The following is a 19,131-nucleotide window of genomic DNA, read 5'->3' on the forward strand; positions in this document are numbered from 1 at the left end:
TACTTTATTAAATGTAACTATATTGAATGGCGGCCATGTTTAGTTCTATCTTAAGACACCTATTTACCTATACCAGTGGTGCACAAACTTTTTGAGTCAGAGGCCACAAACAGACTTCTCGTAACCGTTAGGAGCCGCAAAACAGTGAAGATTAAAATCGTCCCACAGTTGTTTCACACAAGATGGACATCACATTTAAGAACTCACAAATAACGATTACATCAAAGAGTTTGCACAACTGTAACAAAGTCAGTGCGATGGATGGTGCTGCATGTCATCTACGAGCTTAGAAATGTCCGGCCTGATGTTTGACGTTAAAAGACGCAAGACTGCTTCCAAATGATCATCAGTCAGCTGATTGCGAGTGTTGTTTTTGTTCAGTTTTATATGCAAGAAAGCCTGTCATCTGTTTTAAACCTGTAAATTCACTTTGTTTCATGTCTTGTGAAGTACGCTAACGTTGTTTGTTTATTTTTCTTAACTGTTCAGATACAGGCAGAAAATAGGTGCTGACCTTCATTATTCTAATGCAAAATATATCATGTTCGGCAGGGGACAAATGCGTTCTCTTTCAGATTAGCAAATGTATCAGACAAAGTTTTGTAAAAGTCAAGCAAACTGTTTTCTCGATAAATAGCACGCAGTTCATCAGATGCCTGGAGATCAGTAAGTTCGAGCTGATATTCTGCTGACAAGTCATCCACTGACACACTGAACGGATCAGCAAAAAGTTTCTTCAACAATCTGCATTGGTCAAAGTCATGAAACCGTGAGTTGAAGGACTGTATCAAGATATCTAGCTTCCCAACATAAACTTCTGTGTCAATGTCCTGATTCTTCTGTAGCTGTGACTGAAAAGTGGGAAAGTGCACAAAGTTGCCTGATGCTGCTTGCTGCCAGAACAACTGCAACTTTGTCCTGAAAGCTGAGACGTGATTTGCAAGCTAACAGACAAGCTGATTTTTGCCTTGCAACTTCAAATTTTTATCATTCAAGTGTTGTGTCATGTCGACCAGAAAGGTCAAATCAGCTTGCCATGCTGGATCAGTTATGGAAATTACTTCTGTGTCTTTGTTCTTGCTTCTGATGAATTCTATCACCTCATCAATCAACTCCCAGAATCTTCTGAGCATCTTCCCTTGACTCAGCCAGCGTATTTCACAGTGATACACAAGGTCACCTTAGTCTGAATCAATTTCTTCAAGAAGACTTCGAAACTGACGGTGATTGAGCCCTCGTGATTTGATGAAATTAATGGTTTTCGTCACTAATGCCATCAGTGCCTGAAAACCAAGTTCTTTACTGCACAGGTTCTGTTGGTGAATAATACCGTGCAACTTCACCAACTGTCTGTTCTGCTTTCCTCGATGCTTCATCAACAGTGCTACCAACCCGCTACTTTCTCCGGCCATGTATGGAGCTCCATCAGTTGTCACACTTACCAGTTTCGTGAAATCCAAAGAAAAACTACTACACAGTCGTACTGTCTCCTCGAATAGAGCAGACCCAGTTGTCTGACCCTTCATGGAACCCATGCCGATTAGTTCCTCTGTGATATCAAACGACGACGACACACCACGAACAAAAACTAGTAGCTGTGCGGTTGAACTGATGTCAGTTGACTCGTCTGCTGCCAAAGAGAAGTAGATAAAGTTGGCTGCTTTATTTGTAAGCTGCCTTGTCACGTCTGCTGAAAGGTGTGAAATTCTTCGTTGAACTGTCATACGATTCAAAGCCACCGTCTGTAGCTTGAAAACTGCTTCCGGACACAACTTTTTCGATGCAGTAATCATACATTGCTTGACAAAATCACCATCAGTGAACGGTCGACCAGATTTCGCTATCATAAACGAAATATGCTGACCTCACATGCTGCACCTAAATCTGCTTGGGTCGGATCCCTGTTACCGAACGTGCTAGCCGTGGGGGAACTACAATGTTGCGGTGAATCTCACCATTCGTTGGTAGAAGAGTAGCTTAAGTGTTAGTGGTGAGTGGTTTTCTGACAGTACAAAATGAAATGCAGATAGTGAAGATAGCCCTAGGGCAATGTTAAATGAACAAACCAGCCCACTTTTTTCCTTATAACTATTTATTTTACGGGCTCTACGAAACCCGATGAAATCCAAGGAAAGCTGTAATATCAAGAAAACCTTAATATTTTTTGTTAAAATCCAATTTAAAGGGAATTTTTTAGCCAAACAAGAAATATTGGATTACGAACATTGCGATGGGGGGGTAATAAACTTTCATTACATTTTAATACTTTTAAAAGCGGTCAGGTGGTTAGGACGCTCGACTTCCATTCTGAGGGTCGCGGGTTCGAATCCCCGTCGAACCAAACATGATCGAATTTCAGTTGTGGTGGTGTCATATGTTCGTCAATTTTAAATAAACAAACAAATAAATCCATCTCAAAATTATACAATGCAATATAGTATAGTAATTATGCCGATGTTTATTCTAAAAATTCCGTGCACAGCTGTAGAAGGGGCGCTACCTGCACATGCCGTCCCTAATTTAAAAGTTATAGACTAGAGAATCAGCACCCACCGCCAACTTTTGAGCAATTTGTGTTTCACTCAACAGATGCATTTGGTTGTCACTATTATATAGAGTACCCACGATCCCAAAGTACGGAGTACGTTTACGTTGCTTGCAACAAGACATGAATCATGAACCTTCAAATTCAAATTGCGAGCTGGTTAAGCGATATGTACCAGCCACACACACACCCTACACAGAAGGTAAAATAATCAAAAACGTTATTCCTACATGAACGACACTCAATGGCTGCGTACAGAAATATCTATCTATCGATTATATTTATGAACGTTAGTCACTTGAGTACTTGTACCACTAGTATAGCTCTCTTCAGAGTTGACTTATCACTAACCATTACAATGCATGTTTGCATTGTGGCGATGATTATGGCTCAATTTTTACAATGTATGTTTACATTGTTCTGATCAACGGTGCCCAATTTTTACAATGTATGTTTACATTATGTGATAATCGAGGCCAAATTTCACGAAAAACCTCTTGACAGTTGTTTCCTAAGTCAATGAAACTGTAGCATTTTGTAAGACACATCACAAATTGTTTTAGAAACTTATATTACACATAATAAATAACAACACAGTGTATCGCAAAAACGTGAACCGTTAAAATCAAGTTCGACGATAAATCAAATTAAATAAATTGTGTATTAATCATTTAACAAGCTTTGCTTTATACAGTTTTCACAATAGGTCCGACATGACCAGGTGGTTAAGGCGCTCGACTCCTAATCTGAGAGTCGCGGGTTCGAATTTCCGTCACACCAAACATGCTCGCCCTTTAAGCCGTGAAGGCGTTATAATGTACGGTCAATCCCACTATTCGTTGATAAAAGAGTGGCCCAAGAGTTGGCGGTGATGACTAGCTGCCTTCCCTCTAGTCTTACACTCATGAATTATGGATGGCTAGCGCATATAGCCCTCGTGTAGCTTTGCGCGAAATTCAAAAACAAACAAACAAGTTTTCACAAATTAATGTAACCCTCTTTTACTAAAGACTGGATTTCGATCCCCGCGATAGGCAGAGCACAGACTGCCCAATATACTGCTTCACGTTTGACAACTAACATACAAACAACCCTTCTTTTAATTTATTTTGACAAGATTTTCATTTAATTAAGAAAACTGATTAACCAAAACACAGTAATTCGTCAGTCGCTCAGCGATAAGCCTGTGGAATTACATCGGTAAATAATGGTTGTGTAGACTTGTGCTTAATTTGAAACAAACAATCACAACATATTTTTTTCCGTTTCGTCTAACAACGGCCAACCTTTATACATTCTTTTTTTTTCACTTACAAAAGTATCTTACTCAAAAATATTTTTAATGTAAAAGATGAAATTATTATTCTATGTAATTCTAGACGGCGGCCATCTTTAATTCTGTCTTAAGACACCTATTACCTAGTTTACGTTAAGAAATTATTTTTGAAGATACCGAATCTTCTGTGGAACACTCTCGGGGAGAGAGTGTTCTGACGGTGAAAAAATATTGTTTGTTTGTTTGTTTGTTTGTTTGTTTTGGATATCGCGCAAAGCAACTCGAGGGTTATCTGCGCTAGTCGTCCCTAATTTAGCAGTGTGAGACTAGAAGGAAGGCAACTAATCATCACTACCCACCGCCAACTCTTGGGCTACTCTTTTACCAACGAATATTGGGATTGACCTCACATTATAACACCCCCACGGCTGAAAGGACAAGCATATTTGGTATAACGGGGATTCGACCGTCGGATTACGTGTCAAGTGCCTTAACCACCTGGCCATGCCGGGCTAAAAATATTGTATAGACGGTTGTTATCAAATCTTCATAACGCTTTAACTTACTTTTTATTTTGCTGACATTTTGTGTCTTTATGTAAGAAAACCTGTTGATTAGTCTACACCCACATTTTGTGTCTATTGCATTTGAAACCACAATACTTGTGGTTAGTCTATACTGACATTTTGTGGTACTTTTTCTTCTTCTTTTTATATTTTATTTCTTATTTACGTTTTTCACAAACTTTTTGCAACGAATTATGGTTATTTTCCTGTCTCGTTTTTACGTAAAATAAGTTTCACTCCTTTTTACGAACTAACGCTTTATAACTAAAATACTGGCTTAAAACGAGTCCTAAAAGAGCAAAGAAAGAAGAAAGTGGCTGAAGCTTTATTTCTGAAAAACTTCAAGTGTCGTAAATGGGTTTTATTTTCTCACAAAAAAGAATTTTGTGAAAAGAATGCACACTATTCGAGAAGAGGAGATAAAATGTCGAAAATATTCAGAATATCTGACTAAGTCTGAAAAATCAATAGACGAACAAGAAATTTAGTCTGATTTATTCTACCTTACACCCGATGTAGGAAACATTCCCGGAATCATTCACGATTAAACGTTTCTATTTCCTTAGATCTTATTACAAAAATAGAAGTTCGTCGTAAATTTTTTTTATTATTATTTGTAATTGTACAGTGTTTCTAACCAACCCTGATCCTTCTATATGTGAACATGGCAGCAGTTATCTTATTGGTTGCTTCTAGGCCTTTCACTCCGTCACACATAAACACACTTTTAAACGCTCTCCTATATATCTCGTTAAGAGAAACACACGTTTGGCAAATTCGAATGTACATGATGACCTCTGCTGGTTGAAATGTTTCTATTTGTAATTTAAGTTTCCTTCACAACACCCATTCCAGTCGCCACCAAACTTTATACTCGAACATAGATGGAAGCTATAGCTCCAAACTCAAGTTTCACCTCGATGTAGCATTTGTTGTTTATTAATCTTTTCAATTAACAAATGTTCCTAGTTTTTTTCGACATTCATCCATCTTGGTACTCTCTGCGTAATACATATCAACAACCAATTAGTTAATAATCTAATGTCGATGTTAGTGTATCAAAATAACAATATAAGTTCATTGAAAGTTAATGAAGAGTAAATGTTATTTTATCTTCATTAACTTCACCATAGAAACCGGTTTTCGATACCTGTGGTGGGCATAGCATAGATAACCCGCTGCGTATCCTAGTGCTCAAATTTAAATAGATGTAAAATAAATTAACCATAACAATTGTTGTTTATGCAACTGATACGTAAAACAATGCCTAAGCTATTAATGTGTCTGTCGTTTCCCAACGCGCCTGATAAGACCAGGTATTGTACGAAAGGCTTCTTCGTTACTGGACATGGTAGGTATAATGCACTATTTTTTCACTTTTTCTCGCGTAAGTTCATAGTATATACAGAAGACAAAGGTACCTCACAAAATAACGAAGTCAGCGACACCGAACAAACGAGTTTCGGTTACATTGGCTATGATAATTTCTGCCAAACTGGCGAGTGAATTTATGGATTAGTATCGCCAGGTGAAGACTTCTATCTCTACCAGTCTCGATAAATAAAAAAACAAACAAACTTCGAACTGTCATTTTAAATAAGCGGTGTTTGTAGTACAGTGGTAAACAGGCCTTTCAAGCCATACTCAGTGTATAATACGCGAACTGAATCCAACCAACAACAAGAAAAAATGTTTTCGTGAAACTCTTCCAGAAGACGACAAGCGGGTTCTTTCTGAAGAATATATATTGTCGTATATAGATGACATTTTATTAGAGTTATTTATTCTGAACCCTCCATTCGGCTGCTTGACAAAAAGCTTAGCAACATCAGTAGGCCTACAACTAAACTCGAAAATAAAATGTCAAAGCTGTGACGTTTTGGCAGTGTAAAAATTGATTACTTGCGGGTGTAGCACGTACAAACTGAAGCCATGTTTATTGACAAACAAATGTACGCTTTAATAGCAATAAATATTCTACTAACTCACTCCACTTGATATCTGAAAACCTTAAAAAATTATCAAAATATTGGTTTGAATTTAGCGCAAAGCTACACGAGGACCATCTGCGCTAGCTTTCCCTAATTTAGCTGTGTAACACTAGAGGGAAGGCAACGACTCATCATCACCCACTGACAACTTTTTACCAATTAATAGTGGGATTGACTGTGCCTTTATAACGCCCTCACGGCTGAAAGGGCGAGCATATTTGGTGCGATGGGGACTCGAATTCACCACCCTCGGACTACGAGTGAAACACCTTAACCCACCTGGCCATACCAGGCCACTTCACTTGATATTTGAAAATCCTGAAACTTATTAAAATATTGGCTTAAATTTAGCGCAAAGATACACAAGGGCTACCTGCGCTAGCCGTCCCTACTTTAGCAGTATAAAACTAGAGAGAAGGTAGCTACGCACCACCACCCACCGCCAACTCTTGGACTACTCTTTTACCAACGAATAGTAGAATTTACCGTGGCACATAAAGCCCTCACGGATTAAAGGTGAGCATAGTTGGTGCGACGGGTATTCGAACTTGAGACCCTCAGATTATGTGTCGAGCGCCTTAACCACCTGGCCATGTCTGGCATGTTAAAATGTTAATTGATAGAGTAGAAAACATTTAACATTTTCAGACAGGCCGTAAGGACCATTACATGCGCGAATATCTGTGACTTTCTTTCTTGTTTTATTTGTTTATTGTTGTTGGATTTTTTTTATCTTTTTTTGCTCGTTTTAAAAGTTCGGACATAATTTTAACCAATAGGCTAGAGAGAATACAACGTATAAATAGCACTCGCTGCCTAGTGTTCAGCTACCGTTGTCTAACAAAATATTATGATTTGACGGTCAGTCTGATAAGGAACATATGAAACGCGAGCCACGAATTTCACGCAAGACCATGCGCCAAGGGGCAAAATTAATGAACTCACGATTGACGGTTTACTGGTTGTTATTGAGCACCGAGCATGCGCGGTTCTAAACAACCAATATAAACGATGAACTTCGCTAACCCGATTCATCAGGTGTTGCCAAGTAACGGAACCTGATAGCCGAAATACCAAACCTATCTCCAAGTGTTGCAAACAGCAAGTATCTCCGTCGCTGTTTTATCTCAGAGTAAGTACTTTGTGTTTTAACACACAAAAACGTATGAAAAACACACCGCAAAATTAGCAGAAAATTTATTTTCATATTTTATATTTAATATCAATGTGTTACAAAAATCAGCTGAGAAACAAACTTTTTTCTTTAATTCTTGATGACGATAAACCCACATGTAACAAAAATGTATCTTAGATACACTTCTGAAATACACTTTTTTCTCTTTCTCTTGTATTTAACAAAGTTCCCTTTTTGGTTAATTTCTTAAACTTTCAAGTATGTGATAAGAGTTTCAAACCATTACATAGGTAGCGTCGCTACGCGTTAAACATATAAGGAGTTTCATCTATGAACAATTTTGAATGTTCGATAACACCAAAAGAAAACTTACGTCGCGAAGTGACTAAATTACCTCCTGAGAAAAAAAAAAAAAAAGTCTAAGTAAACGATATATAATCTGTGTTCTACGTTCACAAGTACAACAAAAGTTTGTTGTTGAGGTTAGTAACACGGGTCAGATAAGTTTGTTCGTTTTGAATTTCGAGCAAAACTACACGAAGGCTATCTGCGCTAGCCGTCCCTAATTGAGCAGTGTTAGACAAGAGGGAAGGCAGCAAGTCTTCCCCACCCATTACCAAATCTCAGGCTACACTTTTACCAACGAATAGTGGGATTGATCGGCACATTATAATGCCCACACGGCTAAAAGGGCAAGCATGTTCGGTGTGACGGGGATTCGAACGCGCGACCCTCGAATTACGAGTCTAGTGCCTTAACCACCTCGCCATGCCGGGCCCAAAGAGTCAAATAAGACCATCAGAAAACAAAAATATTCTTGGTTTCCTCTGGAAAATTATGAACATCAAAAACTCAATTTATTTTCCTTCGTGACTATCATTTCTGGGGTCAATCAACATCAAAAGTTTGATATCCAGATAACTCTTAACAGTGACGAAATATTTAATAAATACACGACCCAATGCCCTTCAGAAATGTATATATACAACATGATCATCTAGAAATGCATTGCTTCTACATAGTTCATATTATAGAGCAGTGTTTTAAAAGTAATGTTATTGTAGAGTAAATACTAAAGTGTTTCATTAGTAATGTTATTGTAGAGTTCATACTTAAGTGTTTTGTAAGTAATGTTATTATAGATTCGATACTGGAGTTTCCTATAAATAATGTTATTTTAGAGTTGATACTAAAGTGTTTTATAAGAAATGTTATTGTAGGGTGGATACAGAAGTGTTTTATAAATAATGGTATAGTACTGTTGAAACTGGAGTGTTTTACAAGTGATGTTATTATAGAGTTGATACTAAAATGTTTCAAAGGTGAGGTTGTTGTATAGTTAATCCTGAAGTGTTTTATATCTAATGTTATTTTTGAGTTGATACAGAAGTGTTTTATAAGTAATGTTATTTTTGAGTTTATACAGAAGTGTTTTATAAGTAATGTTATTGTAGAGATGATACTGGAGTGTTTTGTAAGTAATGTTATTTTTGACTTGATACTAGAGTGTTTTATAAGAAATATTATTTTATAGTTGATACTGAAGTGTTTCATAACTAATGCTATTATAGAGTTGATACTGCAGTGATTTATAAGTAATGTTATTGTGGAGATGATACAGAAGTGTTTTATAAGTAATGTTATTGTAGATTTTATACAGAAGTGTTTAATAAGTAATATTACTTTTGAGTTGATACTGTAGTGTTTTATAAATATCGATTTCATATATTTGACACTGGAATGTTTTATAAGTAATGTAATTGTAGACTTGTGACTGAAGTGTTTTATAGATAATGATATTGTTGAGTTGATAAATGAGTATTTTACATGTAATGCTATTATACAGTGGATACTAAAGTGTTTTATAAGTAGTGTAATTATAGAGTTCATACTAAAATCTTCAAAACTAATGTAATTTTTGAATTGATACTGGAGTGGTTCATAATTAATGTTATTATATAGTTGATACTGGAGTATTTTATATGTAATGTTATTGTGGAGTTGATATAAGAGTGTTGTATATGTAATATTATTGTGGATTTGATTCTGCAATGTTTAATAAGTAATGTTATTATAGAGTTCATACAGAAGTATTTTATAAGTAATGTTACTATAGAGTTGGTACTGGAGTGTTTTAAAAGCAATGTTATTACATAGTTTATACTGGTGTAATTTAAAAGTAATGTTATTGTAGAGTTGATACAGGAGTGTTTTATAAGTAATGCTATTGTGGAGTTTATAATAAAGTGTTTTATAAGTAATGTTATTTTTGAGTTGATATTGGAGTGTTTTGTAAGTAATGTTATAATAGACATGATACTGGAGTGTTTTATAAATGTTATTATAGAGTTGATATTGGAGTGTTTCATAAGTAATGTTATTATACAGTTGATACTGGAGTGATTTGTAAATAATGTTATTGTAGATTTGATACTGGAGTGTTTCACGAGTAATGTTATTGTAGAGTTGATACTGGAGTGTTTTATAAATATTATTATTGTAGAGTTGATACTGGAGTATTTTATAACTAATGTTATTTTAGAGTTGATACTGAAGTGTGTTATAAGTAATGTTATTCTGCAGTTGATACTGGAGTGTTTTAGGAGTAATGTTATTGTAGAAATCATACTGAAGTGTTTCATAAGTAATGAATGATATTACAGAGTTGATACTGAAGTGTTTTATAAATAATGTTATTTTAGAGATGATAGTGGAGTGTTTCACGAGTAATGTTATTGTAGAGTTGATACTGGAGTGTTTTATAAGTAATGATTTTGTAGAATTGATACTGGAGTGTTTTATAAATAATGTTATTTTAGAGTTGATAGTGGAGTGTTTTATAAGTAATGATTTTGTACAGTTTTATGTGTTATATTATTGTGGAGTTGATTCTGCAATGTTTAATAAGTAATGTTATTATAGAGTTCATACAGAAGTATTTTATAAGTAATGTTATAAAAGAGTTGATACTGGAGTGCTTTGTAAGTAATGTTATTATAGAGTCGATACTGGAGTGTTTTAGAAGTAATGTAATATTTGAGTTCATACTGAAGTGTCTTATAAATAGTGATTTTGTGGAGTGAATACTGGAGTGTTTTAGAAGTAATGTTATTATAGATTTGATACTGGACTATTTTATAAGCAATGTTATTGTAGAGTTGATATAAGAGTGCTTTATAAATAATGTTCTTGCAGAGATCATACTGGAGTATTTTATAAGTAATGTTATTGTAGAGTTGATACAGAAGTGTTTTATAAGTAACGTTATTATAGAGTTAATACTGGAGTGTTTTATAAATAATGTTATTGTGGAGGTGATACTAAAGTATTTTATAAGTAATGTCACTGTGGAGTTCATACTGGTGTGTTTTATAAGTAATGTTATTATAGAGTTATTACTGGAGTGTGTTATAAAAATTGTTGGTATAGAGTTGATACTAAAATGTTGTATAAGTAATGATATTGTACAATTAATGCTGAAGAGTTTTCAATGAGAACAAAAGTGTAATAAAAATGGGAATATTTGTATCCAATTGTTAGGAGGCACAACAAACCTGTTTTAAATATTTGAAGTGTTTTTCTTTGTCTTTGTGGTTGTTTTAATCCAGACAGGTGTTTTACAGTTCCATTGAGACACGCTTTATCTACACAGGTATTTTATTTCAAAAACAAATTTTTATTAAGCCATTTGTTTATCATTACACGGGGGGTGACATAACATACAATGTTTAAGGAAGCAAATTAGTTTCTCCTGGATTCTTCCTACATGCCCACTCTTTAATATTTCGTGTCACAAGTTTTAAAGTTGAACTCTGTCATTTTGCGTAAACCCACTAGAACAACGCTCATTTTACGAGTCACTTCGATTTTCAAACTGAGCTGCTGGAGGGCTATCAGTGCTAAGTTTCATTAATTTAGAAGTGAGAGTCCATGGACAAGTCAAATGATCAACACTCTTGGATTCTCACACAAGGATGAGAGAGCAAGCATGTTTGATGAAGTTCCTTGAGTCCAAGAGCCGAGCACACTATCCACAAGGACTTGTTTTATGATAATAAGTTTGTTAACACGTGGCCGAAAAACAAAAAACGTGGACTAATTAACACACATTGTTACAGATTATAATTAACAGTAAATGAGGAACTGGAGAAAGGAAAAGATAAAATAAACACTGAGTGTCTTATGTTATTTTACTTGAGTATACTTTAATTAATTTCAACGTATAATACTTTTGTTGAAGCAAACACCAGAAGAACTTAATTACCCAACAGGCATAATTATACGGTCTTTGTTGTTTCTGTTGATCAGAAGATAGATATTAGAACCGTCAGTTACTTGTTTATCTTTCATCATAAACATGTTAGTTGTGGCGATTTCTTCATTCAACTTTTACAATAAATACTTCGTAACAAGGCAAATTTCAAAGTGAAGGCAATTAATGGAAATATTAATAAAAATAGATGTATCTTTGAGTTTATTGATAAGTTAATTACAGAAAATTAAAGTAGTGTTTGGTTTTTGTTTATAAATTAATTGTTTATTTGCATATATTTACTGATAAGATGATGGAAGTATTTGTTCATAGTTCTTTAGTGACACTAACTATTAGTAACAGATAAGTTCCTCATACTTCCTTAGTGGAACTATTGGCAACAGACAACTTCCTCATACTTCCTTAATGTAACTATTGGAAAGAGACAACTTCCTCATACTACCTTAACGTAACTATTGGCAAGAGACAACTTCCTCATACTTCATTAGTGGAACTGACTATTAGTAACAGACAACTTCCTCATACTTCCTTAACCTAACCATTGGCAACAGACAACTTCCTCATATTTTCTTAGTAGCATTTTAAATGTCTATCAATTGAACTTTATTGTCCATGTGAAGTCGAATGAGGCCAAATGCTTAGTGTTTTGGGCAACTTATAGAATAGCCCAGAATTAGCGACGTGATCCAGTTAAACACACTCCGTACTAAGCGTTATAAAAATGATGCCCAGTATCATTATTCGATTTAAAAACAACAGCATAAGAAGCCCTGTGTTTAGTACACATGTGCTTCAAGTGCTGTTAAAAAAACATACAATTCGAATTCCATTTCTCATCCGTGAATTCAATCATTTATGAGCTAAAAAAATTTTGAAGCAAGTTATGTAGTTATATTGAACTCTGTATGCCACTACTAATAAACTAGGAATTAAATAGTATTTGTATATAATTACACGACAAATGCTACCACATGAATACAATCCTTACATAGAGGACTGGGATGGATCCATTCAGAAAAGCACAATGTATAGACGTGATAAAATTTCATATAGAATTTGCACTATGTGATATATGTAATATACAAGAGACATATACGTCATAAAGAAAAACTGTTTTATACGTGGGGTATCGACCAAATCAAAGGTCCCTTTTTTGCCTTAGGTTAGTTGACATGTCACAGTACTGGACTTATTGATGTAATGAAGTTACCATGTAATTATATCTTCAGCTAAATAGAAGTAAAACTTAACCAATTAACTACAATCTGCTGTAATTCATCTACAGTTTCTGCAAGAACACCAAATATAAAACCTGAAATATATACATATGTATTGCAGATACCATTCATTCATGTTAAGAAGGTGATGATCTATTTATGAAGGAGATAATGTATTTAAACGATTGGTTCATGTAATAATTTTATTGGACAATACTGTGATAGGAAAAAGTGTATTTCAACACTGAGTTGATGTAATAATTTATTGGATAATACTGTGATGGGACATAACGTTTTTCAACAGTTGGTTGAGTTAATAATTTTACTGAATAATGTTGTGATAGTACCTGATGTATTTCAACAGTTGGTTGATTTAATAATTTTATTGAATAAAGTTGTCATAGGACATAATGTATTTCAACAGTTGGTTGATTTAATAATTTTATTGAATAAAGTTGTCATAGGATATAATGTATTTCATCAGTTGGGTGATTTGATAATTTTATTGAATAATGTTGTCATAGGACATAATGTATTTCAACAGTTGGTTGATTTAATAATTTTACTGAATAATGTTGTAATAGGACATAACGTATTTCAACAGTTGGTTGATTTAATAATTTTACTGAATAATGTTGTAATAGGACATAATGTATTTCAACAGTTGGTTGATTTAATAATTTTACTTAATAATGTTGTAATAGGACATAATGTATTTCAACAGTTGGTTGATTTGATAATTTTACTGAATAATGTTGTAATAGGACATGATGTATTTCAACAGTTGGTTGATTTAATAATTTTACTGAATAATGTTGTAATAGGACATAATGTATTTCAACAGTTGGTTGATTTAATAATTTTACTGAATAATGTTGTAATAGGACATGATGTATTTCAACAGTTGGTTGATTTAATAATTTTACTGAATAATGTTGTCATAGGACATAACGTATTTCAACAGTTGGTTGATTTAATAATTTTACTTAATAATGTTGTAATAGGACATGATGTATTTCAACAGTTGGTTGATTTAATAATTTTACTTAATAATGTTGTAATAGGAGATGATGCATTTCAACAGTTGGTTGATTTAATAATTTTACTGAATAATGTTGTAATAGGACATGATGTATTTCAACAGTTGGTTGATTTAATAATTTTACTGAATAATGTTGTAATAGGACATAATGTATTTCAACAGTTGGTTGATTTAATAATTTTACTGAATAATGTTGTAATAGGACATGATGTATTTCAACAGTTGGTTGATTTAATAATTTTACTGAATAATGTTGTCATAGGACATGATGTATTTCAACAGTTGGTTGATTTAATAATTTTACTGAATAATGTTGTCATAGGACATAACGTATTTCAACAGTTGGTTGATTTGATAATTTTATTGAATAATGTTGTCATAGGACATAATGTATTTCAACAGTTGGTTGATTTGATAATTTTACTGAATAATGTTGTCATAGGACATAATGTATTTCAACAGTTGGTTGATTTGATAATTTTACTGAATAATGTTGTCATAGGACATAATGTATTTCAACAGTTGGTTGATTTGATAATTTTACTTAATAATGTTGTAATAGGACAATGTATTTCAAAAGTTGTTTGATTTAATAATTTTATTGAATAATGTTGTCATAGGACATTATGTATTTTAACAAATGGTTGAGGTCATAATCTTAGAGAACCACATTGTTCTTCAAGGTAATGTGTTTTATCAACCGGTTTAGGTAACGATGACATATGCTTAAATGTTGTTATTAATTATCAGTGGCATATGCAAATCTCTCCTGTTCTTATGGTCGCACATGAATAACAGAAATTATATGTAGTACTTACAAATATATACATATAATAATCTTCAATACGTCTAATAACTTACAATGTGAAATATCAATACCGCATTTCGATAGCAAAAAATGTGATATCCTACATTATTTTACAATAACATATTTTAGGTTATATATAATGAACTAGAAAACCATATTCGACATTACAGATCTATGTTTACCGATTCACACGTATTGTAATTATAAATTGTAATGACTATTACTAGAAAAAAAATTCCTTGTAATATGACATTAAAAAGCAGCCCTGAAGTATACAACATTGTTGTTAAAACACCAGTAATATGATAGAAACAAGTCCCAAAAACAATTATTTGTCTATAAATATACTCGTTTTGCATTAACAATGCCCATAACTCATTGTTCAAGTTGTCATGGCAACTGTGATACACATGGATATATTCACTCTACAGTAACAATACTCGTAATGCATTGTTCAGGTTGTCGTATTCACTATGATAAACATGGATATACTCGTTATACAGTAAACATTCTTGTAACACACTGTTCACGTTGTCATAGCGACCATGATAGGTATTAGCATGTCCATGCTACGGTAACATAAATAAATTGTGCAAACTCTTCTTTCCCCTAATCCATTAATTGCAACTCTAGAGGGGGCGAGATGTCCGAAAAATTATTATTAAAAAGGAATCTGAAAACTCAGTTTAATTTAGCTTTTATCAGTCTTAGGTCCTAAAAAGTCTACACTCGTTTCATAATCGATATGTGTTACGTTCTGTTCAACAATTTGCAGTCAAGTTCTAGCAATAATATAATATAAAAACGAAGTTATAACCGTCTGAGTCTTAAATGTGAGGGGTTAGACAGAAATAAACAATCAAACACGTCCATATAAAAATCATGTAGGAAGTTTTTAGTTTTTGTAAAAAGTCAGAATAAAAACTTTGTACAGTATTTTGCCACCGTTGTTACAAAAGCATGAACCTTTCTGTGAAATTTCATTTTACAAATTTTCCCGTTAACGTTCATTCTTCTACTTCTAATTACCTAAAGAACAAAAAGATAGAAAAATTTCACAAATTTAAGGTCTTCAAAATTCTGTAATGTATAGGGCCCGGCATAGCCAAGCGTGTTAAGTCGTTCGATTCGTAACCCGAGGGTCCCGGGTGTGAATCCTGGTCGCACCAAACATGCTCGCCCTCTATTCCAACTATTCGTTGGTAAAAGAGTAGCTCAAGAGTTGGCGGAGGGCGGTGATGACTAGCTGCCTTAAATGTACTGGTTTGGAAAACTCGTGAAGTTTCCTACATTACCATACGTAATTCAATTCTGCTTTATACGAAAACATTTGGGAAAAGAAAGTGCACCTGTCGTGTTCAACAAAACAGAGAGACGGTTCTCTAAATTACACTTTTGGTGTTGAATAACTAAGAAGAGATTAAATATTTGATATTTTCTATATAATTGTAGATAAGAATATTGATTTAAAGACCCAAGTTTTAAGAATGTTTATTAATACATTAAAAATAACCAAAACATTTAAATAAAAAGGTTCTAGGTTTTAAGATCTCCACAACATCTGAATATTTATATCCATACGAAACTGAAAGCGGAAGAATTAGATTTCGAATGAACACAACGAGAGAATCCAACACAAACAGAATTAGATTGTGAATGAACACAACGAGAGAATCTAACACAAACAGAATTAGATTGTGAATGAACACAACGAGAGAATCTAACACTCTTTTGTTGTTTGTTGTATATAAACAAATTGCTGATTACATCATATACACTTTTACTGACGGACCAGGAAAGTCCTAGTAGTTAAACTATCTGGATTATCAATCAAAGAGTTCGGGGTTTGCGTCCTGTTACTGGAGAAATGCTCCACGCAATTTGGAGTTGTAAAAGCGATATAAAAATGACAATCAAATGAATCTCCAAACCAACTATTCGGTAACAGTATATCAAGAGATGGCAGTGAGCGCTGTCACTTACTGCTTTCTATTTATCTTATCAATTTATATTAGAGCCACCTATGCGTACATAGCCCTTGTGTAACCGAGTAAAAAATGATAAAACTAGCAAGCAAACTTTATTAATGAAGAGAGGAGCGTACAAATACGAAAGTTTAAAAACTTCTGACATTATATAAACGTGCGTGGATGAGTGTGTATTATTATAATTAAAAAAAACTGTTATCTTACTTTGATTAAGAACCCGCATTCACGTCTACTTATTTTAATGTCTTCTGTCGTGTTTCTATTTTAAAATAGATTTATCCGTAAACACTTAAGAAATTAGAATATAATTACTTTTATAAAGTCTCTCAAATAGGTATTATGAATATTATAAAATATAAGTTTATGAGAGATTCCTTCTTTAGCCAGTAGCTATAAAATAAAGCTGAGTTGTGCTATGCCCAACACGGGTATCAAATCCGATTTATAGCGCTATAAACCATCATAATTAGCACTGATTTTCTGGGGTAAGGGGATCCGCTAAAGTGTTAGTTTGCATAAACAATGGGAATTGAATCATGATTTTCACTTATCGTTGAATCATTGCACAGATGCTATTTTTAAAATATTGCACAAAAACTATTAAACCCCATATGATAATGTTTCACTAGCTAATGTATTTTACAGATAGGTTATTTTCTTACTGACTAATGGTGTTTTATTTTTTCTAGGTTTGGACTACGATGTTCAGGTTCAGTACAGTTCTGCTTCTGCTTCTGGCTGTTGAAGGATTCATGGTGTCGGCTTATTTCATTTCCGGTAAGCAGAACTGTTAATTAGGACTTGATAACTATTCCACTCTGACAGGATGTGTAAACTTGTTCTTAAATCAGTCGACCCAGCTGCTATTGAAGCCAAAGACAGTGGCTTTCTTTAACGTGATCGCACTAAAACTAAACTAAGAATACTAGCTTTCCTTAATATAAACGAGTTTTATGAACTAGCGTAGTAGCACACGTCGACGTTTCATTTCTACAGCAAGACACAACTTTACGCACTTTATTAATGATTCATTCATATGTTCGTTGTCAAATGCATGAAGTTTGAACATTTGTTAACAGCTATTAATATTTTCAACTAAACAAAAATATGAAAATATTTAACATATAATATTCAAACGTTTTGCTGTTGAAAATTCAATTAATTTCACGTAACTTCAAAAATACATAAAAGCGATTCTCACGATTTTCATAATTACGTAATAATAACTATAGGAGTAATTTGTTTGGAATTTCGCGCAAAGCTACACGAGGGCTATCTGCGCTAGGCATCCCTAATTGAGCAGTGTAAGACTAGAGGGAAGGCAACTAGTCATCATCAGCCACCTCTAACTCATGGGCTACTCTTTTTACCAAGGAATAGTAGGATTGACCTCACATTATAACGTCCCCACGTCTTAAAGGGCAGGAATTTTTGGTGTGACGGGGATTCGAACCTGCGACCCTCAGATTACGGGTCACACGCCTTAACACGCTTGGCCATGCCGGGCCATATTTTCGTAGTCAAATTATCTGTGACGCGACCTCGTTTATAGCTGGATTTTATGTCACAGACCCCAGTAGGAGAAAGACATGCAAGATAGGAAAGGAAAAAAAAAAATCATATAACGTAAAGCAGCGTTTCTCAAACTGTGGTCCGCGAATCATGTCCGAAATTTCATTTTAAAAAAAAGTTTTAAGAAATGAGATTTATAGAATACAAATTATTTTTCATAAAATTAAATTTACATGAATAAAAAAAAATATATTTTGGGGCACAACTTTTCATGTTCACGAATTTCACCTTCAAAAAAACAAAACAAAACAGCGACAGATCTGGGGATCTTCGAGTTACTAAAGTTTGAGAATTGCTGATATAAAAGATTATTCTTAGTGAGGTTAACTGGAAACAATTGATCGATAGATGGTGAATCGATAGAAAACTGAATGGATAGCGGACAGTTAGATAGTTTTGTTTTTAGTAATGGATGACAAGGAACAGTTATTTCTGAAAACATTTATTGGGCATCTTGTGACTCGTTTAATGTTTTTGGTGAATTCATTAAAAAAAAACAGTTTGGTCTTCGGTTCCTTCCAAGCATAATGTCAAAACATCTCTAATTATTGAATTTCATTTCTATTGTGAAGTAGTCTACGATTTTTATCATTCAAACTGTTAATACGATTTTTTGTGTGATAGGTGCATGTTCAAATATTTGATTATTTATAATTAAGCACAAATATAAACAATGGGCTATGTGCTCTACCCACCAAGAGTATCGAAATCCCATTTC

The 19,131-nt window shown here is 33.8% G+C and overlaps 1 protein-coding gene across 3 annotated transcripts in view; it reads left to right on the top strand.

Annotated features, from left to right (window-relative positions):
* Positions 1–19,131, top strand: part of LOC143253446 (xibalbin-1-like) — a 38,733-nt gene that overhangs the window by 15,227 nt on the left and 4,375 nt on the right. For all 3 annotated transcript variants that reach the window (XM_076507350.1, XM_076507347.1, XM_076507349.1), the window contains exon 2: positions 17,531–17,618. In XM_076507350.1, coding sequence (XP_076363465.1) covers positions 17,543–17,618 — 76 coding nt within the window. In that variant the 5' untranslated portion in view covers positions 17,531–17,542. The remainder of the gene's footprint in view (positions 1–17,530; positions 17,619–19,131) is intronic.

The sequence above is a fragment of the Tachypleus tridentatus genome, chromosome 6, assembly GCF_004210375.1.
Source record: "Tachypleus tridentatus isolate NWPU-2018 chromosome 6, ASM421037v1, whole genome shotgun sequence".
In the NCBI taxonomy this organism is placed as follows: Eukaryota; Metazoa; Arthropoda; class Merostomata; order Xiphosura; family Limulidae; genus Tachypleus; species Tachypleus tridentatus.